This window comes from Miscanthus floridulus, chromosome 3 (genome assembly GCF_019320115.1).
Source record: "Miscanthus floridulus cultivar M001 chromosome 3, ASM1932011v1, whole genome shotgun sequence".
Taxonomy (NCBI): Eukaryota; Viridiplantae; Streptophyta; class Magnoliopsida; order Poales; family Poaceae; genus Miscanthus; species Miscanthus floridulus.
This window is the reverse complement of record NC_089582.1, coordinates 133,888,617-133,914,163: the sequence shown is the minus strand read 5'-3', so window position 1 is coordinate 133,914,163 and position 25,547 is coordinate 133,888,617. Positions and strand designations below refer to the sequence as shown.

Here is a 25,547-nt window from a genome sequence, read left to right as displayed (position 1 = left end):
GCGCGCGGGGACAGCAGAAAAAAAAAGGGTTGTGCTGGCGACCGGACGTCGATGGATGCCGATCGATGGGACGGTGCCACGGACGCAAGTCTCCACACGTCTACGTGAAGGAGGCTCACGTTGCTCCCTCCATTTCTCTTCTGTGCTCATTTTCCCCGCGCCACTCGCGCCGCGCGCCCCCCTAGCTCACCCCGCAGCCCGTCGCGTCCGTCTTCGCACCGCCCCACGTCCGCGACGAGCATGCCACATCGCCCTCCTGACCGCAGCACCTCCATCCGCTCGCCCCCAACGCTTTCGTCCACTATTCCTCCGACGAGCCACGCGCCCCCGGTCGCCCCGGCTCGCCCCTCCCCGGCCGAACAACATAGAAAGCTGGAATAAAACACATGCAACAACACGGAAATAACTACTGCAACGTTATGCTAAAGTAGCTGAAACACCATGAACATATTATTGCAACCACACGGAAACAACTACTGCAACATTAGGCTGAAGCAGCTAAAACACCATGAACATATTATTGCAACCACACGGAACAAACTGCTGCAACAATAGATTGAAGGAGCTAAAACATTTGAACAGCTACAACATTGGGATGAAGCAGTTGAAACACCATGAACATATTATTGCAACAACAAGGAACAACAGCTGAAACATTAGAACGAAGCAGCTGAAACACCATGAACATATTATTGCAACCACACCGAACTAACTGCTGCAACGATAGGATAAAGGAGCTGAAACATTTAGAACATATTATTGTAACATTGGTGTGAAGCATATGAAACAACGCTCAAAATAAAAACACTTGAAACAACATGGAACACCTACTGCAACATGAGATTGAAGCAACTGCAACATCTTAAAGCAGTACTACTGCAACATCGCAAAAACATCTGTTACAACAACCGAAAAACAATCTCATTGCAACATTCGAAATTATATGTTGCAACATAAAAAAAACCATTGCAACACGACAAGATTTGACCCCGAGAGCTCGCCGGAACCCTAGCCACCGCCGCATCCCTCAGATCCAGAGGAGGTGGAGGAGGAGAGCTCAGATCTAGAGAAGGACCCACCTACCTCGCCGGAAGCCGCCGCCGTCGCCCTCTTCTCCGGTGGCATGGAGGTCACGGAGGGAGGGAGGGAAGGGCGTCTCGCCGGAAGCCACCGCCATCGCCCTCCTCTCATGGGACATGAAAGGTTGAGGAGGGAAGGAGGAAGGGGGGAGGGAGAGAGGGGCAGCTCACCGGAAGCTGTCGCCGTCGCCCTCCTCGTCCGGTGGCATGGGGGTCGTAGAGGGAGGGAGGGAAGGGCGACGGCGCGCGACGTAGCAGCGGGAGGAGGAGCGGGCGAGGAGGCCGAGAGACTGGTGCTCGCGGGTCACAGGCGAGCGGATAAGGCGAGGCGGGCGCGCGGTCGGTCGAGCGGTGCGGGGTCTGTCCGGACGGACGCCCGCACAGTAACGTTTCTGATAAAAAATCTGTACCGCCCCTTGCCTGCCCGTTGCCCGATGCCGATTGCCGCGGACGCGGAGCAAACGGGGGCTGCGGCGGTAGGCGTCGCAGGAGTAAAGACGGAGAGGGCCAGAGGGGGCTCATCAAAATCATAGGAGACGGGGGGAATCACGGGTCGCGGTCGACGAGAGTCGATTCTGACGAGTAGCGGTAGCGCGGGAGTTTCATTCGAGACCAAGAGAACAAATTTTGGAAGGGGTTAGAGACGGGTTGCATCTAATTAACTGCAACTTGTTGCGGCTTGATGGCCACATTTCGGCGTTCATCATGGCGACGATATATAATCGCTCTGCCAGCGACGGTTTCCTGCACGAGATATCACGTGCGCTAGACTGAAGCTCTGCCTGGACGAGGGGTAGGTTCAGGGCTGTCCTTTTTCTAAAGGCGGTACAGTGTATGGACCCAGATCGCAATTATTAACTTCATCAAACACAAGCTGCTAGATCATGTTTAATAGCAGTTGATGACCAAATTGAATAAAGGAGCTTCTCCACAGCTCGTACATCAAACTAGCAACGTGACCTACACAAAAAGCACGGGTAGCTAGTTTTTAAATTATAACTATATAAGATTTTTTTAACTTGAAAATAATTTTTGGAAAATATTTATTTATTTATAATATGACTATAATTATCCTCTCTCGATGCTCTTCTTTTTTCTCGAATACGCAAAATAATTGTATATCATTGTATTAAAGAGAAGAGTTTAAACAAACATACAACGCGCTTCTATCGAGCATCGAAGGAGGTCGACCTGACACAGCCGAAGCTGGACCATCCTAGCAAAAGACCTCTTATTTTGATATTACTTAAAAGGAAACAACCAATATCAACGCAGCTTTGTGACCTAGGAGGTGGCCTTGCGTCTTCGCGGCTGCCTGGACAGGCCCTTTCTAACGGACAGGAAGAGCACGTACAGCGCCTCGGCGTTGGACGCAGTCAGGTTGTCGTCAAAGAGCTTGTCAAACGTCCACTTGCACGAACTCTATACAACTATAATCGACCGATTCTTTAGCTTAAATGCCTCTCCACTTCCTTTTTATTTTACCTCTATCCTGTGGGCGGTGGTTGCGCAACTTCTGATGAGGCTAGATCCATATAGGGTTCAATTCTTTGGTGAGCTCGATAAAAAAAAGCCGTCTAAGTCTCTCACGAAATTTCTAATTGTTTGATTTCTTGTAAATTTAAATTTTGAATTAAGGATCCATGGTTGTCATCTTTTTCCACTAGACATCACTGGATTCGCCAAAATGTTGTTCATCTTTGCTGCCGCTGTTACCCTGAACAACCGCTAGTTAGCCCCATCGCCACACCAACATCCATTGGCGCAAACATTTCAAAAACAAATTGTGGAACCAACACTGACACTAATCCAGCTTGCTACTTATGGCACTCTAAATCGTTGTCATGAACCTTGCTATGACCATGTTTGTTTCCACTTGCAATTAACTTATTAGAGAGAGAATAACAAACTTTATGCCGCTTGCGCTTCTCATGAACTTCTCACACATGTGTACCAAAGAATCAATTTACCAATAGCTTATATAAGATATCAAAAGAGAATATGCTTTTCATGATTTGGTCATAATCTTGGCCGACTGAACTTGTTTCTCTCTCCCTGGTCATCGCCATAAAATACATCAAATTTGGGCCATGATCGTTGTAATTGACACATTCAATTCTCTTGTTCCACCTTCGTTGATATCGATGGTGATGCTAAAACATCCCATTAGGAACACCGGGAAAAAGTGGATCAATGATCTTAGACTCTAAGCCAAATTTGAAGTGCTTCAATATTTTTTATGGACACGCCAAGGATATTGGTGACTGGCTTTGATAACTCTTATGTGCGTGTTCTATATTATTGTTTTTCTCACACTTTTGTACTGGATTATTTATACTTTTGTATATCTTTTGATATATTTAGACCGTTACAAATTTGCGATATATTCCTAACCGAATGCGTACTTCTTAGCACTTGAGAGTGAAAGATATGCCTTTTTAACTTTATACTTATAGCAATGCATAAATCTTTTTTTTATTAATGTGTTCTTTCCAACATATATAAACCAAACTGTTATTATTTATTTCAATGTTAAATTTAGATATATATATATATATATATATATATATATATTGACTACTAGCTTAGATATTTTCTTAAAAAATCATTTGGAGACCACTATTCAAATTTCGCCTTTACAGATCGTGTCTACGTGGACTCTTTATTTAGTCATCTTTCCAAACTAGTGCTATTTTTTTAATTTATTATTCTAAACTTATTGTTTATGTATTAGGTACATACTCTTTTATTTAATATAATCCTTTAGATCACCATAAATTCTGCAATTGCTTATTTTTTTGCTAGTCTCGTAAACTCCAAGCTAATCCACTAATCATCATAGTTGCATATTCTTTTTTATTAATCTCGATTTTTTTTAGATTCTCTTGGGGAATGTGGGGCTTCTTTTAACACTGTTGTATATATGGATATATAATAGATATATGAGACATCTTTTTCTACCCTTATACTCCTACTAAAAGTAGAAGGGGAAAATTCTCCTAGAAAAATAAAATGAAAAAGTGAAACGACTGTGATGGTATTGCACATGTAAATATTCTTTTTGCCTTTGTACTACACACGTATGTCGGTACTGGAATACACGGATTAAAAACAAGTGCAAGCTCATGGTTTTCATTTGAGCACCGCACAAAGCACGCACCTTTTGCAGCGGAGCACTCCCACACGCAGACGCAGGGCATCTCCAATTCTCCATACTGATTTACAGCAGCCATCCAACCATATCCCTCGGCTTTTCCAGCACATCACCGGCCGATTTTTCCTGTGTACACACAATTAAAAAAGCGCCGACGTCCTAATCATGCCGTAATCTTTATCATTAATTTCTCTCTTTTTCTAAGTGCGATGCTTTCTTATCTGTCTCAATGTTATCCCCCGTCATCTCCTTTTTCTCTCTCTCCTTTGATTTTGACAGTACTTTTGCATTGAGAAACCATTTTTTATACGTCTCCTTTTACTTCTAGGTCGCATGGTGGGGGTCCATCAACACAACCTAACCATAGTGTGGCACTGATATGAACAAATAACAATAATAAATACAATAAAATGATACGATGTGCAATTGGATTTTTTAGATACATACTGACATGATGGGTTCATATCTTTTTGGCAACCAGAACGGTAAGCATCATGATATGTAAGTCTGACTCTTTGATTAAGCTAGCACGGACCGCCAAAATTGTGGAAATCCGGAGAGGATCATGCTTGAGCCTGGGGAGTAGCAGCAGGCTAGCTACCGCCTTTTCTCGCACGCGACTATGAAGTATAGGAAAGCAACGTACTAGCATAATTAGCTTGGCAATGATCCAAGAAGGCAACATGAAAAGAAAGGTGTTTCTTTCTTTCTTGACTACAAAGAGGCGTCTACGTGTGTGGTACCAAATTGAGCACTTCGCGTAGAGAAGGATCCATTTTCTTTACGAATTATACACGGCGTCACCTTCACCCGTATGCCACAGTCGCAGACCATGGGTGCTTGTGTTTTTGGGCTTTTGTTGTTGCTGTACACCTACGATGTTATCTTACTAGAGGGTGCGAAGGAGACTCCACGTCTATTCTCAAGTGACGTTTGAGAATGTCCACATTAAATGCCTGTTTGGTATGGCTCGCAGAGGGGCTTAGGCTCCGGCTCCGGAGGAGCCATACCAAACGCTATGGCTGAGAACAGCTTCACCGGAGGAGCCGTATGAGGAGCTAGAGCCCTTTTGTACTGCGAAGGTGAAGCCCCAAATCATGGCTTCTCGCGGCTTCGTCTGACGATTACGGCAGTAAAGACGTGGCTACCCTCATCCATGCTCCTTGCTCGGCTACGAGGCGACGCCGACGTGATTCGTCACCGTGGAGCGAAGCGTGCGAGCAGCGGCGCAGACGCTTGCACCGCTGTGCCGCCGAGCAGCGACGTGGGCAAGCATCTCATGGGAGAGCCCGCGGCGGCGTAGGAGCGGAAGCGCTGCGTGAGGTGCGAGCACAGATCGGGCGGCGGTGCAAGCCACAAGCGCCGGGTGCGAGCGCAAAATCGAGCGGTGGCGGCAGCTGTATATGAGAGGATGAGGATGCATACGACTTTTTTTTTAGATAGATTAGAGAAGAACGTAGAGCGTGGTGCAGGCCGTTTTGGGCCTTGGCCCACTCGGTGTTTGTTTTAGTCCTGTTTTTTGTTAAAACAATAGTTTAAATACAGTTTACTTTATTAATCATGACCAATGTTATAAATAATCATTGCATGATTGTCAATTAGATGTATTTTAATTTTAATTTTAATTTTAATTTTTCATGTATAAGGGCAGTATGGACATTTGATATTTTTCATCCCTCCTAGAAACCGGGAGCCGTTTTGCTAAACGATTTTCAAAAGGGTTTTGGCTTCTTCAGATAAGCCACTTCTTCGGAGGAGCCAGAGCCAGAGTTGTTTCTCATAGCCCTGCCAAATAGACCCTAATATTCACGAGTAGATGAGCTAGAAAAAACGATAGGCTTTAGAAACTCTCATAAAGCCAGAAATAATTGGCCATTCATTCTTCGGGCTTTAATTATTGATGACAATAATAGCTACCAGATATATTCTGTGTTTCTGGGAAATAATTGCATGGACGATGGGTCCATTGAACTGGCCATGCGCCCCTAGGCTGGATCTTTGACACGTGGCAAGAAACAACATCAAAGACTCACGGAGGGATAGCGAGTCACACGGCGTCCATTAGGCAGGGAAGCGCACGCGGTCATCGGTGCGCCCGTCACCCATGCAATTTATTTCCGGCTTGGCTATCTATTTGTTCTTGTTTTGCACTAACTACATGATGCTCGATGCCTTTCAAAGAAAAAAAACATGATGCTCGATGGTGATGGGTGGGGAACAACATATTGTTGCCATGGTTGCGGTAGATGTGAAGACTTCATTAGATTGTATTATAGTTTCTTTTGCATGGTCTTTTCCATTAACCTGTTCATGCTTTGCCAAAAGGATAAAAGTTAAGATTCTCAAATAATTCTTTTGAAAAAACACACCACTATTTAACATATTGTAGATTTGATCTGAGAAGTTTTTTTATTATTATAGGGAAACAAATTGCGGTGACTTATTTTTTTGAAAGGTGAGTGCGGTGATTTGGAACATAACGCCACTCAGCTCTCTCTGAAAGTACTGGAAGATTCACTCCTCTCATTAAAGTGTTTCCCCCGTCTAAAAAAATGCAATTCTCGTTTTCCGATAAGTCAACCGATTTCAACTTTGACCAAAGTTGTAAAAAAAAGTACTAACATTTATAATATAAAATAAGTATAAATAGATTAATGACGGAATATATTTTCATAATAAATATTGGTTGAGATATAAATATTAACACTAATCACTGTAAATTTGGTTAAACTTTAGCAAATTTGACCGGCACGATTTTTATAATTGCATTTTTTTTGGGACCGAGAGAGAGGACATTTATACCAGCTTCTGCCGCCACTTCCACATGCTGATAACGTGTGTGTTTACGTACTGCATACGTTGAGTGGAAGTGCAGCCACATAAAAAACAATGACATGCCCAGATACGCCAAAATACTCGTCTTAAGAAATGTACCCGTCCCTCTTGCCAGTCTTCGGTACCAAACAGAAAAGACAGGGACCGAACACTGAAGTGAAGCCTGCTGGGACCGGGGGAAATTGCGGAGCTGTTGAGGTGACAGTGGTGAACTTGCTTTTGGCTCTCAAACAGGAGCTGGTGATGAGTGGTGGTGGTCAATCTTAGACCAGACAGCGGTAAATGGCTTGACCTCAATCGTACCATGGCTAGAAAAGGCAGGATCGGCCAATACGTCGCGACAGCGTCGATGGGCTACGGTGACTTTCGTAAGGTTCAGGCGTTCTCAACGAGTCTATGGCAAGTGGTGTTCGGTGGTGTATGACAAGCTTATTGCTCAGTAGTTCAGTCCAGCGATTGGAACTTGACCAGACACTAGTACTCGAGTAGTACTACTTATTAGTCAGCTTTGGTTATGTAAGCAATGGAATAGAGAAGATCGCGTCGCCTCCTCGTGAGCCAGCTTGCTTTGATCTCGATTGACTTTTCCGTGCCTTTTTTTTTTTGTTGAGCTTGTCTATCTAACACCCGGGTGTTTTAGCACCCGGTAACACCTGAATCTGGGTATTTTAGCACCCGGTAGCACCTGAATTTTTTTCCATAGATATTGTTCATCTTTCTCCTCTCTTCTCTTTCTCCTTGGTACAAATCACAACTAACAATTTTTTTTATGAAAGGATAGAGACAAATTTGATGGCGGCGTCGGAGTTGGGGAAGAAGCTCGCCGGACTTGAGGAAGATGCCGGGGGCGGCAGCGGCAGCGCGGGGACGGGCGAGCACGATGGCGGCGGTGCGGGGACGGGCGGGCGCAGGCACGGCAGCGCAGGCGCTGTAGCGACGCGGGCGCGGCGGCGCAGGCGTGGCGGACGTGCGGTTCCGCGGCCAAAAAAATTCGTGTGCCACCGGGTGATAAAACACCCTGTTGTTGTATAGCATTTCCGTTTTTTTTAAAGCCTTCCGGCAAAACTTTATTGATTCAATAATGTAGCTGCATCATTTACAACAGGGACGAAGCCAGCGGTGGGGCTAGGGGGGCTTCAGCCCCCCCTACCCATCCTGAGCACGTGGAGTTTTTCTAAGTCCCACCTTAAAATTTTATGCATACATGTATTAGGTAGGAGGGGCTAAGGTTAAGAGAAGATAAAAAAACCTCTATTCTTTTGTTCAGCCCCTCCTAAATTTTTTTCTAGCTTCGTCACTGATTTACAAGTAATTTGAGGATAGAGCTAGGGGGATCATCTATTCAAACAAAAAAAAACTCTTTTCTACCAATGCTAACCCTGCTAGCTCATGTGAAATTGGAATACATTCCCTATTACAATGGCTAATAGAAATAGCAGCAAACTCTTCCCAGTACTGGCAGCACTCTTTGTAGATTGCTGCTGCCGCAGTAGCTGAGAAGCCTCCTTCCTTCATCGTCGTGGCAACTTCCAAGCAATCGGCCTGAATCTCCACGCGAGTGCAGCCAATCTGTTGTGCTAGCAAAAGACCATCCCTGAGTGCAAAAGCTTCGGCCATAGGCGTATCCACCACGTGCGGAATATAGTTGTGTGCTGCTACAATGAAACCGCCAGCTGCATCTCTGATAACTGTTCCGGTGCTTCCTGCTCCCTTAGCTTCATTATAGGAGGCATCAACGTTGATCATTAGAAAACCCTCTGAAGGTTTCTTCCAATTCCCATTAAGCACAATTTCCGTGCCTTTTGTTAATAAACTACAGAGTAGAGTAGAGTACAGGTCCTTTTCTGGATTCTCCATGTCAACATGCATCATCCATGATGCCGTTTTGGCATGTTGCATTATTCCTTCGGTTTGGTTTTGTATATGACGCCGCGTATCCGCGGCCTTTTCTCGTCCTAACAAGCAGATTTTTAGCGAGCAGGAGCAGCAGATGCAGTGGAGAACGACGAGCGGCTGCCATACGAGTCACGCCTGACTCAGGCCCCGGCAAGGCGGCAGCGCTGTTGCTATCCGCAGTGCCTCAGCAGTGGGCAGTGTGCCCTTCTAGATTCCCAAGCCAGGCATGCATGGCAGCGTGACACGACCAACTGATGTTCGATCGAGCGTAGAGTACGTACTCCGTACAGTATTTTCCCGGTTCGTTTTGTTTGTTTTCTCCATGGGGCCCAGTGGCCCACGCGTGGTCGCATGATCGCATCCATCTACGCGGTTTCGGCCTTCCGGGACCTCGGTTTCGCTTGTTCGTTTGCGGCCCCCGGGCGATTCCACCCGGCGTCGGGGTCGGGGGCGCTGGCTGGCCACTGGCAGCAGCAGCCAGCGCGGTCCGGCTGGCGCCTGGCGGTTCACACGTGCCCGCGCGCCGGCCGACGGCGTCGTGCCACTGCCATTCCCCGTGCACGCCGGCCGGCCGACCACGCCGCGTCGCGGGTCGCGTGATCGGATGCCGATGCGACCTGCCGCGCGACCACAAGATCTCAGTGGCGGTCACGACACGAGGACACGAACCCGCGACGTGGCGCACGCAGTATTTTTCCGGGAACGGGAAACCGGCAGCCGCCGCGGGTGGCTCCTGCGTGCCTCGCTTTTGGGGCGCCCAGGGGGGGGCCTAGCTAGCGCCGCGGTCGCCGCGCGTTTCCACGGTCTCGGCGCAGCTTCACACCTGCCCGTCTCCACGGTCTCGCGCTGCTGTTTTCGCAGCCGAAGCGAAACAGTACGACGAGCTCCCCCCTCTAGATGATGGTGATGGAAGTTTCAAAAAAAAAAAGATGATGGTGATGGACCGGATCATGAGCACTTTCGAGTCAGAAACGCGACAAAGCCCACTGTGGAACGCACGATCAGAGAGCCCATGGATGCCCAAGCGGCCTGGTCCACAGTTTTGCGGGGCTCCCTACCTGCCAAAAGAACACCGCCACCGGACGGGCATGGCCCAAACGAACGAGCCGGCAGATTTGTATTTAACTATTGCAAGTAATATGATTTCGCTCTATATAAATATTAAAATATAGGACATCTTACTCCTTAACTATGTAAACTATTTAGATTAACTCACTGCCCATATAGAAGTGATTTTCATAGCAGTTTCATCGTATTTTTAGCTAGAAAAAATATGGTAAATACCCATAAGGTTTTAAAACCGCAAAAATGTCTCCAACCTTCTAAATTTTTGAGAAAAATCCTAGAGGTAGATTGGAATATGACAAAACCAAATAAAGCATTCAAAGCTCGTAAAAGTATGTCTAAAAGCTTTCAAAAATAGATTTAACTCTATAAAAATGGAAAAGTATCACAGAAAATCTAAAATGTTCTCAAAACATTCTAATAAATAAAGGTATAAATAAGTTTGAAAATTTTACACAACAAAACATGAGATATAATGCATTCATGCTCGTAGCATCTTGTGTTTTTATTGATAAAAGTTTTTATTTTTTCTTAGACATAGATTAGAATGTTTTAGGGAATTTTTAACTTTTTATACATATTTTTCCAATTTTACTAGATCTAAATATACATGTTTTAGGGATTATCACGGTTCAGCAGTCATCGTTTGCATTTTTTTGGCTCTTGCTTACCAGCTAGGCAACGAGCCAGTTTTTTTCCGCGCAAAACGCGGAGTTACCTGCTAGTTTATTTGATAGCCGTGGATGACATCAAAGACACCGCTATCTAACGATGACCGTCCATCTCAAATCATGGGTGATGCTTGAAGTGACTAGACGCCATAGTGTCCTGTGTTCCATGAAGGATAAGAGATCAAGTTGAGCCAAAAAAAAAGGCTAACTAAAATACACTTTGATAGTTCAATACAAAGTTTAAGAACTAAAATGATTATTTTGATAGTCTAGAGTGATATCGAAACAAATTGAGCACTAAAAAAAATTAAAGACTGAAAAAAGTTCATAAACGAAATTCAGGCTCGGGAGGCCAAAATGAGCCAATTGCCAAATACTTCCTCCGTCCCAAAATATCCGTCGCTTTCGCTTCCCGAGAAACAACTTTGATAAAATATATATTACAAAATATTAATATTTATGATACATAATTAGTATCATTGGAAAGATCTTTGAATCTAGTTTTTTAATAAATTTATTTGGAGATACAAATGTTGTTCGTATTTTTTATAAATCAAGTTAAACTTATGATATGAAAATCAAAAACGACAGTTAATATGGGACAGAGGAGTACTTTACTCCAGAAGTCGAAGCAAGGCCGACCGACCATATATAAACCCTCGGCCGCAGGCCGCCTGCCCGCCCGCACCGATATAAATCCTCGGCCACAATCTTCCCCAACCCCGGGAGACCTTTCATCCACGCGGAATACCAATTCTCGCACGGAGTCTGAAGGTTGGGGTACGGCATTGCTGGTCACGTCCCTACAATTCTCCCGCGCCTCTCCGGCTTCCTCTCCCACCTCCCCCTGCATTGCTTGGTGTCGCGGGTGCTGTTCTTCCGGGCTGGAGGAAGACGAGGTTAGTGCATCGGGACTACGAAAACCCCCTTTACGCTACCTTGCCGTTTGCCCCTCAGTTCTTGCGGCGGTTCTTGGAGCAACCGGAACAACAGGAGAGGTTTTAGTCAGCTTTTGGGTTTTGGAGACGGCTCCCTGGAGACAGGGCGGTTCTTGGTTGGGGATGCGTTGGGTTGTCTCGTCTTTTCTTTGTAGCGGAAGCTTGTGGGAGATCTGACACGCTTCACGGAGTAGGTTTCTGTGAGCTTTGGTTCGCTTCTTGGAAACAGCGGTTGTTGATCATTGGTTCTTTCTGGCATGTTAAAGATTTTGTTGGCGAATATAATTGCTGATTCTGCTAGTCAGGACCAAATCCGTTCGTTCGTTCGTTCAATTATTTGGAAATTGGAATCACTAAGTGGGGAAATGCGGGTTGTTGGAAAAGAACCGTTCTTGGTGGTACGTTCTGGCGTGCTCGAGATTTTGGTGGGTTTGGTGGAGATTAGAGCTGCGATTGACAATTCTGTTACTAAAGATCAAACCAGCTGTTTTAATTTGGAATTGCAAAATGGGTAAAAGACGAATTTGAGCAGGTTGCTGGTTCCTTATTTGTTGGGTGGAAACAGACTAGCAGAGAATGGTGCAAGATTTTCGTTTCTGCATACACTGTTGTTCTTCTTTGCTGCCGTGGCACCGCTTTACTCGTTCTTTCAACTTCTGGCAAAGAATCACCTGCATATGTTTGGAGTTCGTTAAGTTTGGAATTACGAAATGAGGAAATACAAATTCAGGCAGATGCTACTTCATTTCTGTTGGGTGAAAGCAGACTAGCAGAGAATGATGCAAGATTTTCGTTCTGACGTGCACTACTAGTCCCCATTGTTGCCGTGATACTGGTTTACATCGTGTTCATTCAACTTTTCAGAAAAAAAATTGCCTACATTTGCATGCATCTGCTTAATCTTGCTGTGCAATGAGTTCCAGTACCTTGTTCTTGCTGAAGGAGACAAGAAATGGATATAGAGGAGTGCAGGAGGAGGTTGCAGGATAAGGTCTGGCTACTTCATCCAACGAATGCCGAAGGGATAGTTGACTACATGATTGCAAACATAGCACTTGAGGATATCAGATCATATTTATTAACTGCCACAAATGACACATTATTGAAACTATTTGAGGGTGCAAACCGTTTACAAAAAATCCTGGATTTGTCCAAGGAAAATGAGGAGCCCCTATTTGGTCCATTCCGTCCCTTTGATCAGATTGGACCACAGAAGCAATACCAGTTTCCTTCAAGAAGCTATTCTCAGGTCCTTCAGGCTCCACTGCACCCCATTGGTCCAACTGGAGCTTTTCAGAAACCATACTCTAAACTCATTGGCTTCGGGGACCATTCCCAGTCTTTGAGCATTCTTGATGATGTCATGCCAAGTCACTACCAATGTGCTAGTATAAATGTTGATGGCTATCCCAGTAATGCCAAGGTCCAAAAGCCTTGTCGCTTTTACTTCTCCTTTGGAAACTGTAAGTATGGTGAGAACTGTCGGTTTTCCCATGTGTCCGGTTACCCTGAGATTAATAACATGAGGCAAGTTCACCACCTTGGGTCATTGCAAATGTTGGAGATGGAGATCAGGGATCTCCTGTCCTTGCAGACATCATCACAAGTGTCAGTTGAGCATCTGCAAAAAATGTACCTTGAGACGTATCCAAAGCCTCTAGAAATTGAGGGATTCCATACAGAGGGCCAGAAGAATAGGAAGGCTGGTTGCGGCCTCACAGATCTGCTCATGCAACTTAACACCATCAGAGTGATTGAGAGGTTCCTTCTGATCTTAAGCATTTCAGCTAGTTTTACTTTGCATTATTGCATAGATGTTTGGTTTTTACGTTGCCTTATGTTTCTATCATTAAGTATTAAATGGCAGAACTATTTTATCTTTTTTTCTAATAAGTGTTTTGGCTATTTAAACTTCAGACAAGGAAGGCATTATGTTGTCCTGGTGAAAGATGCTCCTATGTACTTCACTCATGGTTTCGAATCAGTGATGCCTCCTGCTGGCAGTGATTCTAACAAGATTTATATTACCTTCAATCATACAAGCACATTCACTCACACAGATGTCCAGAACTACTTCAGGTGTCCCGTCTAACTTCAGTGCTTGATGCATTTTGACTTGAAGCCTCAACCTGTTATGTCATTATGCAGCTGTAAGCCTGTAAATAATATTTTTGTGATATTTCTACGAGTCAGTATGGTGCTGTTAGTGAAGTGAGATTATCAGAAAAAGAGAGACACATGTATGGTCATGTGAGATTCCTGGACCCTGGGACGGCAAAACGGGTCATATCAGAAAGGGGCCCTCATTTCATCTGTGGAAACGAAGTTCGTGTCAAAGCTTTCAGGAAAAAGTATAAACTGGAGTAAGGATCTTATAATTGGTTGTTTTCTGTTGCCTACTGCTATGTACTGTAGTGCCACACAGTGTAAGCGTAGTAGCATACTGCGATCGTTTTTCCATTAAATGATGTCTGTTGCATGGTTTAGCAATTAGCATGTTCATGCCTAGAATCTTTATTTTTAACCATGGTCAAAATTTTACATGGGCTTGTTTTTAAGTATTCTTGTAGCTGTCATTCTCACCATATTGATCAAGAGGTTCCTTCTGATCATAAACATCTCAGCTAGTTTTGCTTTAGAGAGATGCTTGTTTCTTAGGATACCATTTCTCTTATTAATTATTAAATGGAACAACTGATTTATTTTTTTCTAAGTACTTTGACTATTTCAACTTCAGACAAGGACTGCATCATGTTGTCCTGGTGAAAGATGCTCCTAAGTACTTCACTCATGGTTTCGAATCAGTGATGCCTTCTGCCAGCAGTGATTCTAACAAGATTTATATTACCTTCAATCATACAAGCACATTCACTCACACAGATCTCCAGAACTACTTCAGGTGTCTCGTCTAACTTCAGTGCTTGGTGCATTTTGAAGCCTCTACCTGTTTTGTCATTATGCAGCTGTAAGCCTGTAAATAATATTTTTGTGATATTTCTACCAGTCAGTATGGTGCTGTTAGTGAAGTGAGATTATCAGAACAAGAGAGATGCATGTATGGTCATGTGAGATTCCTGGACCCTGGGACGGCAAAACAGATCATATCAGAAAGGAACCCTCATTTCATCTGTGGAAACGAAGTTCGTGTCAGAGCTTTCAGGAAAAAGCATGAACTCGAGTAAGGATCTTATAATTGGTTGTTTTCTGTTGTCTGCTGCTTATGTATTGTAGTCACACAGTGTATAAGCATACTGCGATCATTTTCCGTTTAGCATGTTCATGTCTATAATGTTATTTTTAACCGTGGTCCAAATTTTACATGGGCTGTTTGAAGTATTCTTGTAGTTGTCATTCTCAAATTGTTTTTTTGGAAAGTTTAACTTGAGACTTGTTGTGGGTTTTGATTACTGAAAAGTACAGTGAAGAGACAAGACCATGGACCCCCTTTTCTTATAACTCTTGAATTGAGTTCTTCACGTCTATTTCTTTTTATTTCTTTGTGCAATTGAGTACTTCTGTCTTGTTTATACAAGTTTAGGAGTAAAGCCATTCTATTTTCCATTTTAAAATGTGTTGAAAATACAGAATGTTAGCTAAGAAAGATGTCCATTCTAACTGCAGCATACGCGCAGTGTCAGATGTAGATGCCGTTGGTGAGCATCATACAGGTGAGTTACTGACTAAAAGAATACTTGGCTTTGTGTTGTCACTTAGCATTAACCAGACTTCAATGGTGTACTTTGCACAAAATTACTTCTTTTCTTATATCTATTGGATTAGGGGGGGGGGGGGGGGGGGGGGGGTTGTTACACATGATCTGATCTTGGAAATTTTACTGTAACCAGCAACATTACATTTGCACCAGAAATGGCTTCACCACTAACACATAACCTGCCTTGTCACCCTAGGAATGAAGCAGGGAATATATACCGAATTTTCACTAGTCCATGTTTGTCCTTGTAGTGTTTTTCAGATCCATTTCATTTAGCCAGCCCCCGCGTCACTACCAGGCAGGGTGACACGGGCAGCCCTCAAACTGGCTGGCTAGGCGCTAGAACCTAGCCCGGGGATCAACTTTCCCAGTTTTCCTCTTCTTTTTTTTCTCGAATACGCAAAAGCTTTGCGTATCATTGTATTAAGTAGAAGAGTTTAGGCAAACATACAACGCGCTTGTATCGAGCGCCGTAGGAGGTCAACCTAACACAGCCGTAGCTGGACCGTCCCAGTTTTTCTCTTTTGTTAGTGAAGCTTACTTGATTCTGTAAATCTGCTAGGTGATAATGAAGTTGAATTGTCGCATGTGCCAAAAGGTTTGGATGAAGCATCAGCAGATCTGGACAGCTTCACCGGTGAGATCCAGCAAGAGGAATGCCTCAACTATGGATCAGGATTCCACAGAGAAGGCAGCTAAGCTTAAAGCGAAGACGAACCTGGAGTCTGAGCTTGATAAAGGTAAAATGCAGCAACCTCCTTCTTTTATTTCACGAGATGATTCCTCTTTAGTTAACTCAACAAGTTCTTTAGGGGTTGTTTTAGGTAGCAACGACCATGATATTTTTAATTCCCTTAAATGTTTAAAAGACATAGAGCACAATAGATTGTTGGAGAATGCTAAGCTAAGGGAGGAAAACTTTGTTTTAGTAGAAGATGCTTCAACTGTTTGTTCTAATGAAGATATCGTAGATCTTGAAGCGTTGAATCTTATTTGTTCGGAAATTGCAGAAGGGCTCGGTGATGGGGGCTGTGATCCTTTGATCTTACAAACCCCTGTATCACAAAAAATGAGAGGGCCACATCGTCAGAAGAAAAATCATAAAAAAAAGGGTAGTTCAAGATGAAAGGAATTTTCTGGAATTGTAATGGGTTTGCGGATGGTAAAAAATACAGATTTCTGTCAGACTTAACAAAGGAGAAAAGTCTAGATTTCATTGCCTTATCGGAAACTGGTAGAGCTAGTTTTCCACAAAACACTCTAAATACCATTTGTGCTGGTAGAGATTTTATCTGGCACTGTATGGCTCCACGTGGTAGATCCGGTGGCATGATCCTAGGCGTCGATTTGTTGTCCTTTGACATTGGGCAAATTGAGGAAGGGGATTTCTTTATTCGTTTTAAATTACGACACAAAGAAGATGATTTTAAGTTTAATCTAATATCAGTCTATGGCCCGGCACAAGCGGATCAAAAATCGAATTTCTTGTCTGAGATGGTACGGGTATGTTCAAAGGAAACCTTACCTATTATTATAGGTGGTGACTTTAATATTATTCGTAGACCAGATGAGAAAAACAATGATAACTACAGTGATAGATGGCCATTTATGTTCAATGCAGTAATTGATACCCTGAATCTTAGAGAAATAGATCTGACAGGAAGGAAGTTCACCTGGGCAAACAATTTGCCAAACCAAACTTTTGAAAAGTTAGACAGGGTTCTAGTATGCACAGATTTTGAGTCAAAATACACTCACACCATGGTCCATACCCTCACTAGAGAAATCTCTGATCATACACCTATGTTATTCTCTACTAATAATTCGTCCATAACTTATCAGGCTCAATTCAAATTTGAATTAGGCTGGTTGTTAAGAGACGGGTTCTGTGACATGGTTTCAGAGGTTTGGCAGAATACTCTAGCTATAGGATCACCTATTGAGAGATGGCAAATGAAAATTAGAAGGCTTTGTCAGCATCTTAGAGGATGGGCAAAGCATGTGAGTGGTTTGTATAAGAAAGAAAAAGCAATACTTTTAAACAAATTGGACGAACTAGATAAAAAGGCAGAACATACCTTGCTAAATGACTCTGAACGAGATCTAAAACATGTCTTAAATGAACGGCTCGCTGAGTTACTTAGAGAAGAGGAACTCAAGTGGTACCAAAGGGCTAAAGTGAAACACCTTTTAGAAGGAGACGCCAACACAAAATATTATCACTTGTTAGCCAATGGTAGGCATAGAAAAACTCGTATTTTCCAGCTTGAGGATGGTAATAGTATTATAACTGGTGATGCTCAGCTTAAAGAGCATATTACCAGTTATTATAGAAACCTGTTCGGTCCATCTGAAGATTCTCTAATTTCACTAGATGAATCTCAGACGGAGGACATACCTCAAGTTTCGGATCTGGAAAATGAGTTCTTGACTGAGCCCTTCACTCATGAGGAAGTCAGAGCGGCAATTTTCCAAATGGAACATAATAAAGCGCCTGGGCCGGATGGTTTTCCTTCGGAGTTTTATCAAGTTTTCTGGGGCTTAATTAAAGATGATTTGATGGCTCTGTTTTCTGATTTTTATCAGGGAACCTTACCTCTCAATCGTCTTAATTTTGGTAACATAATCTTGCTGCCCAAAAAGAAGGATGCAAGAGTTATTCAACAATACAGGCCTATCTGTTTGTTGAATGTCTCTTTCAAAATCTTCACAAAAGTGGCGACAAATAGATTATCTATGATTGCCCACAAATTAATAAGACCGACTCAGACGGCTTTTTTACCAGGAAGAAATATTATGGAGGGCGCAGTTATATTACATGAAACGCTTCACGAACTTCACACGAAAAAACGAAACGGTGTGATTTTTAAAATAGATTTCGAAAAAGCTTATGATAAAGTAAAATGGAGTTTTCTACAGCAAACATTAAGGATGAAGGGATTTTCACAAAAGTGGTGTGAATGGGTGCAGAGTTTGACACAAGGAGGCAATGTAAATATTAAGGTTAATGACCAACTCGGATCTTACTTCCAGACAAAAAAAGGTTTAAGGCAAGGTGACCCCATGTCACCCATACTATTTAACATAGTGGTTGATATGTTGGCCATACTAATTGCCCGAGCAAAGGAAGCAGGGCAGATAGAAGGGGTTATTCCCCATCTAATTCAGGATGGCTTATCCATTCTTCAGTATGCGGATGACACGGTGATCTTCATGAGCCATGATGTTGAAAAAGCAGTTAATATGAAACTACTGCTAAGTACTTTTGAGCAACTATCTGACCTAAAGATTAATTTCCACAAAAGCGAAGTCTTTTGTTTTGGACAAGCTAAAGATCATGAAGAGTTTTATTCGCAGCTGTTTGGATGTGCCAGTGGTAAATACCCATTTCGCTACCTGGGTTTACCTATGCATTTTAGGAAACTATATAATAAAGACTGGAAGTGTATAGAAGAGAGAATCGAGAAAAGACTTAGTGGGTGGAAAGGGAAACTACTTACAGTCGGTGGTCGTTTGATACTCATAAACTCGGTGCTATCCAGTTTACCGATGTTTATGATGTCATTTTTCGAACTACCGAAAGGGGTGGTGGAAAAAATTGATTGTTTTAGGTCTCGCTTTTACTGGCAAAATGACCAGCACAAAAGGAAATACAGGTTAGTCAAGTGGAAAGTTATGTGTCAGCCTAAGGACCAGGGAGGTCTAGGGATACAAAATTTAGAGATTCAAAATAAATGTTTGCTCAGTAAGTGGTTGTTTAAGTTATTAAATGAGGATGGGCTGTGGCAAGAATTATTAAGAAATAAGTACATTAAAAATAAGACTCTTGGAAGCTGTGAAAAGAAACCAACGGACTCGCATTTCTGGAAAAGCCTTATGAATATTAAAGATAACTTCATGGAGTTAGGACATTTTAATGTCAAAGATGGGACACAAACCAGATTTTGGGTTGATACTTGGCTGGGCAACAAACCTCTCAAAGATAGATTTCCTGCGTTGTTTAATATTGTAAGAAGAAAACAAGACACTATAGCTACAGTCTTGAGTTCCCCGGTACTAAATATATCATTTCGGAGACATTTGGTGGGTGCGAACTTAACAAATTGACATCGAATTATAGCTTCTTTACAACAGATTAACTTACTACAGGAAAGAGATGTGTTTGTATGGAATTTAAATGCCTCTGGGGCTTTTACAGTCAAGTCTATGTATGCTGCATTAATTAACAATGGGGTGAGAGTGTCGCAAGATATTTGGCAAACGAAGCTGCCAATGAAAATAAAAGTTTTCATGTGGTATCTAAAAAGAAGAGTGATTCTAACCAAAGATAACTTGGCTAGGAGAAATTGGAATGGAGACAAAAGTTGTTGTTTCTGCCATTTTTCAGAGACAATTCACCATCTCTTTTTTGATTGCTTTTATGCCAAATTTTTGTGGCGCTCTATACATATACTTTTTGGGATATCACCTCCCACAAATATAGATGATTTGTTCTATCATTGGTCTAAATTGGGAAACAAAAAGTACAATACATTGTTATTAACAGCAGCTTCCGCACTTCTTTGGGCAATCTGGATAACAAGGAATGATGTGGTTTTTGACAAAAGCAAACCAAAATCTCTTTTGCAGGTACTATTCCGAGGAACGCACTGGCTTCGTCATTGGGTAAACTTACAGCGGCATGAAGATCTTAAAGATCAAATGATCTCTGTGGCACAACACCTAGAGACGTCGGCTTTACATTTCTTTGGATTCAATGGTTGGCTTTCACAAAGGCACGTTGGTTTTGTTTAATCAAAAACCTTTTACCTATTCCGTTAGTAGTGTGTGTGGCTGTAAGTGTTACTTCAGCCGAACTTTGTGCCCAGGTTGCAGTCTGTAATAATTGGTCTGATTCTATCATTGATAGATGAAGCCGGATATTTTATCCTTTATTAAAAAAAAAGAAGCTTTCTTGTTTGCATATCTTGTAAGTGACAATACAGCAGAATCATCAGGTGTGCCAAATCGTTGGGGCGTGACACGAGAAGCTAAAGATGGGTGAGTTTCATTGTTTAACTTAGTGGATTCAGCAACCTTGTAGCCACTACTTGGATGCTTTATTGGTCTGATGGGCACTTTAGTCTTTGTGCAACATAGAGAAAATGAGGTGAATGCAATTAGCCAATTATTCCGTGCGTGAGATTAAATGAATTTAGCAATTCGGATTCTACTGACTATTTTTGCATCCTCTCTTTTTTTGTTGTGCGCTTCCCCCACGTGAGTAATATGGCTGTAACATCTCTACTGTGATAGATTTGTAGGACCTCTAGCTATAGATCCAGCAAGTAGAATTTGACTTAGACAATACCTTGTTAAGTACCTCATCGAGAGGCAGTCGCGGTCATGGCGCAGCCGACGAGGTAGCAGCGATGTGGAGGCGCGGTCCAGTAACGGCGGCGAAGGCGATGGCGCTTCCCGTCGCTCACAGCACACCATCTCGATCGGTCTAGGGTTAGACTCAGTGAGGAACTGGCGGCAACAGTGAACCTCGTACCTTGCGCCCTGGCCCTCACCTTTCTCTTTATAGTGCTGCGCGACGGGGACCCATCAGCTAGGAGAACGGCTGGGCGCCCCTGATCAGGGCGCTGATGAAGGGCCCAATTGGCCGTTGGGCCAACTGGTGGAGATCAATCTAGCATTCTCCCCCTTGATTTCATCTTATAACTTAAACTTAACTTACTTTATCTTTTTTCCCATTCCATTGCAGATCGGTGCATAGAGCGTGTCTCATCGTCACTGTCAGTTGCCATTAGATTAAACAGCTACAATGCACCTCTTTGTTTTGAAATAGATTCTCAACTAGGCCCTTAGTATCCAGAAATCATTGGCTTTTCCGTAAACTCATGTCGACTGTGTGTTCTCCAAATGCACTGGGTGGTTAGCCTTTGGTAAGCGGATCCACAGGTACTTGTTTGGTACTTATATGCTCAATGCTTTTAAAATGATTCTGAATTTTCTCTTTTACAACATATAACTTAATGTCAATGTGTTTGGCAGCACACTTGACCTGTTGTCTTAAGAGTTAACAACTTTAAATGGTTATTGCTGTTGACTGCCATTGTTAAATCAGGGTACATATTCTCTTAATCACTTTTGCCTGTTTCTGAGGCCTCATGACAAGCTATACTATGGTATGCATCATTGATGACACCACAACTGTTTCATTGGAGCTTTTCCACAATAATACTATAAATACGAGTGTTAGCAACTACTGTGAATTTCACTATACATCTCGTCAAAACTTAACATTTGTACCCACAACTATTTGAGAGTACTTGTTCTTTCTTACTCAGCATAAGGCATATGATACTTTGTAAAAATTGCAAGACATTCTTAACTCCATTCTAGTTATCTATATCTAGACTGGACTTCTGCCAAAATATCCTAGATACATAAGCTACGTCAAGGTAAGTTCTTACTTGTACATTAATTAAGCTTCCAACGGCTGAAGCATATGGAACTATGTTCATTTGATCGATTTTATATCGGTTCCTGAAACACTAAAAGTTCCTAAATCTATTACCCTTAGCAGGCGTAGGTTTACTCGCATACATACTTTATTTCTTTAGAATCTTTTCCATTAGAAATTTCTTCTAAGTCCCAAACATCGTTGGTATTCATCAAATTCATTTCAACTTCCATAGCTTATTGTCATTCTAACAAGTAAATATTTCTCATGGCTTCTTCAAATGAGATGGGATCACCCTATATTTGAATTTTTTTCACTAACATAGACTTCATAGTCATCAAAAAACTGGTTTACTGATTCTTTGAGATCTTCTGGGGCCTCAGCTACTAACACTATCATATGTGGCTGTTGTTGCTCTTCATTGCCAAGAGACAATTGATTCTACAGGCTCCTATATCACCAGATCCTTGTTTATATTATTTATCTTCTTTGAAGAGCCAACAACATGTGTTGTATAAGTCATACAACATCAATAGGTATTGAGAAAATTCGTTGTTTTGAATCACTGAAGTGGGCACGTAGTCCCACTTCTCTTCAAGTCATAGATCTCTACATACCGTGCTCCCTCGGATCGTCCCATTTTTTATAAAGATAGTGTATCTTCCAATTTCTTATTTGGGTTCAATCTATTAAAATCTTATATGGCGCTTTAAGCACCGCTTTAATATCTTTGATGGTGACTACGCCATCTTCTTTTAGGAACTTTAAAAAATCCAGGAATTTAGATGTTTCTCTGCTTAGGGGTATCATTGTTATGACCGACGGTCACATTCATCAAAATCTTTATCTCACTCAGTTTCTTATAAAATATGTATCTCATTCTTAATAAAGAGTACACATTCATCAACATCTTTATCTCACTCTTAATGAAGAGTGGTTTCTCAATTTATCTTAATTCTTACTCTTAATTCATCTCACAATTCTCTCCCTCGAAATATGGCATGAGCTATACTGCCGTAATTTCGAAAACTATTTAGAAAACTATGAACGAGGAGACACTTATGACTTACTTCATTCACATGATTATGCCATGCAAATAAAGTTATTTCTTGATCCGTATAGGAGTACGCTTTCCTCATCCCACTTCAAGAACTCGATGATGTCTTTTATTAATTATATTTTTGCAAGTCACGCTTACAACTTTTTCTTGTCCTTTGATTAGTATTGACCATGACGGTGTATTTCTATTGTGCCATGGTCAGTACTAGGATAGCATAAGAGCTACCTAAACTTCTCTCACTATGCGGGATATAAAAACATATGAGTCATCACAAAACTTCTCCCGCCATACAGGATTGACTAGCATAAGTATTATGCCAAACTTCTCCCCATGCGGAATAAATTTATATATAAATTACCATAACAAAAAATTTAGTAATGATAACTAAAATATTTACTTATACTTTATTTTCCAATTAAATCTTTTCATTGGTTCCAATTTAATCAGGAAATTAGTAAACTAACAAAAAACTGTCATGAACTGGCTTGACTCAAGCCTCTTCATTCACATACCTCAACATTGCAGCCCGTTGGTATGCAGCCAAGTGATCTCGTCGGTTAAAAAATAAAACTTATAAAATGCTTCTGCATCAATTCTACATTACCGTTGGGCAGAAAATAGAATTAATGCATAAAACTCATAAATTAACTCAAAAGACAAAATTAAATTCTCCCGTTGGTTCAAATTAAATTAGAAGATAATCAACATCATTGCAGCGAACACACGATAATAAAATACATTCTATTAGTTCAGGAGTATTTCTTGGTCTTTATCTACTCTCTAAAAAATTGACCATGTTGGTGTAAAATTTATCACAGATTTAAACTTCAACCTTAGACTCATTATAATATCGTTATCATCAACGTTGGTCAGAAAATAACAATACCATAGTTTAACATAAATAAATCGGACTACTACTCTGATTTAAAATTTTTCGTTGATTCAAATTTAATTGGAGGATAAACATAATCATAATTTACTAAAAGTAACTGCTCTTCAAATTAAATTCTCCTATTGGTTTAAATTTAATTAGAAGATAATCAATATTGAACTTTATAGCAGAAATATAAAAAAATAATTTATCTACTTTTCAGAATCATTTCACTGTACTCATCTACTCTCTAAACAAATTATTCCGTTGGTTCAAATTTGAGTAGAGATCAAACATCAAAACAAATTCATCAAAATGTGCTTCTAAAAATGACTAAAACTTAAATCAATGTTTACTATTCATCCGGCCCGGCCTGGGGAAACAGTCCGCGATGTAGGTTCGAGATGGCGACTAGAGAGGGGTGAATAGTTGTTTCTAAAACTTAATCGCGTCGGCTAATCGAAACAAGTGCGGAATTAAAACTATCGGTCTAGCTAAGACTACACCCCTCTATCTATGTTCTCTAGCACCTTGTAAAGATCCTAATTAAGCAACAAAGGTGCCGGACTAACTAGAGCTCACGTAACCAATTCTAGGAGCAAGGTCACACAAACCTATGCCACTAGTATTTCAAGCAATGAGAAAGCTCCTACACATGCTAGTAAGCAAAAGCACAAAGCCAACTAAGCTCACTAGCAATGCTCAATAACAAGACAACTAATGCCAAATTATAGAGCGTAAATACTTAGCTACACAAACTAAGCAAAGTGACTAACAAGGTTACACAAACCAAATTAGCCATGCAAGAGAGCTACTTCTATGCTACACAGGCAAGAAGGTAACTAGTGAGCTACACAAGCTAACTAATTACAAGAGCAACTACACAAGCACAATGTATATAAAAGTAATCACGAGCTTGTGTAAGGGGATTGCAAACCAACGGGAAGAACAAGGTTGACACGGTGATTTTCTCCCGAGGTTCACGTGCTTGCCAACACGCTACGTCCCCGTTGTGTCGACCGCTCACTTGGTGGTTCGATGGCTAATTGGCATCACCCGCCAAGTCGACACGTCGAGAACCGCAAGAACCTACCCCAAAAGTGAGGGTAGCTTAATGATACGCTCAACTAGAGTTGCTCTTCGCGCCTCTCGCGAGGCGAGCACAATGTCCCTCACAAAGCTCTTCTCCGGAGCACCGCACAAGCTTCTTGCGGGCTTCGATGGAGACCACCACCAAGCCATCTAGGAGGTGGCAACCTCCAAGAGTAACAAGCACCACCGGCTTGCAACTCGATCACCTAGTGCCACTCGATGCAACCTCACGATGCAATCACATTAGAACCGCTCTCTCACACAATCGAATGATCACTATCAAGTATATATGAGATGGAGAGCTCCCAAGCACTCACAAGCATGGACACAAAGTTCTTCAAGGTGCTCAACCCAAGCCATGGCTGAGACCACATTCTATTTATAGTCCTATGGGCTAAACTAGTCGTTACCCCTTCACTGGGCAAATTTTGGGACGATCGGACGCTCCGGTCAGATCGACCAGACACACCCTGCTAGCGTCGGTCGCTCTACGCCGTCCACGTGTCGCTCTGTGTTCAACCGGAGCTGCCCGATCTCAATGGTTAAGTTGTGACCGGACACTGCACAGTGAATGACCGGACGCTGCTGCGCCTGAGTCTAGTCATTTCCAGAGAGCTTTCCGAGCCTCTGTTTTGCGACCGGACGTGTTTGGTCCACCATGACCGGACGCAGACCAGCGTCCGATTAGTTCTGTGCTCGTGCACCTAACTCCAGCGCCGCCTA

At 42.3% G+C, this 25,547-nt stretch overlaps 1 protein-coding gene across 1 annotated transcript; it reads left to right on the top strand.

Annotated features, from left to right (window-relative positions):
* The first annotated feature begins 12,590 nt into the window (after positions 1-12,590).
* LOC136544478 (putative zinc finger CCCH domain-containing protein 51) lies at positions 12,591-16,049 on the top strand. Its single transcript, XM_066536630.1, has 7 exons — positions 12,591-13,399; positions 13,556-13,717; positions 13,787-13,840; positions 14,376-14,537; positions 14,643-14,816; positions 15,224-15,306; positions 15,913-16,049. Exons 1-7 carry the CDS (start codon positions 12,591-12,593, stop codon positions 16,047-16,049), a joined length of 1,581 nt encoding a protein of 526 aa, XP_066392727.1.
* The last annotated feature ends 9,498 nt before the right edge of the window (positions 16,050-25,547 follow it).

Coding starts and splice junctions, on each gene's coding strand:
- LOC136544478 (XM_066536630.1), top strand. CDS start 12,591: ATGGATATAGAGGAGTGCAGGAGGAGGTTGCAGGATAAGGTCTGGCTA. Junction 13,841..14,375: donor CTACGAGTCAGTATGGTGCT/GTTAGTGAAGTG, acceptor TTTCAACTTCAG/ACAAGGACTGCATCATGTTG. Junction 14,538..14,642: donor GATCTCCAGAACTACTTCAG/GTGTCTCGTCTA, acceptor TATTTCTACCAG/TCAGTATGGTGCTGTTAGTG.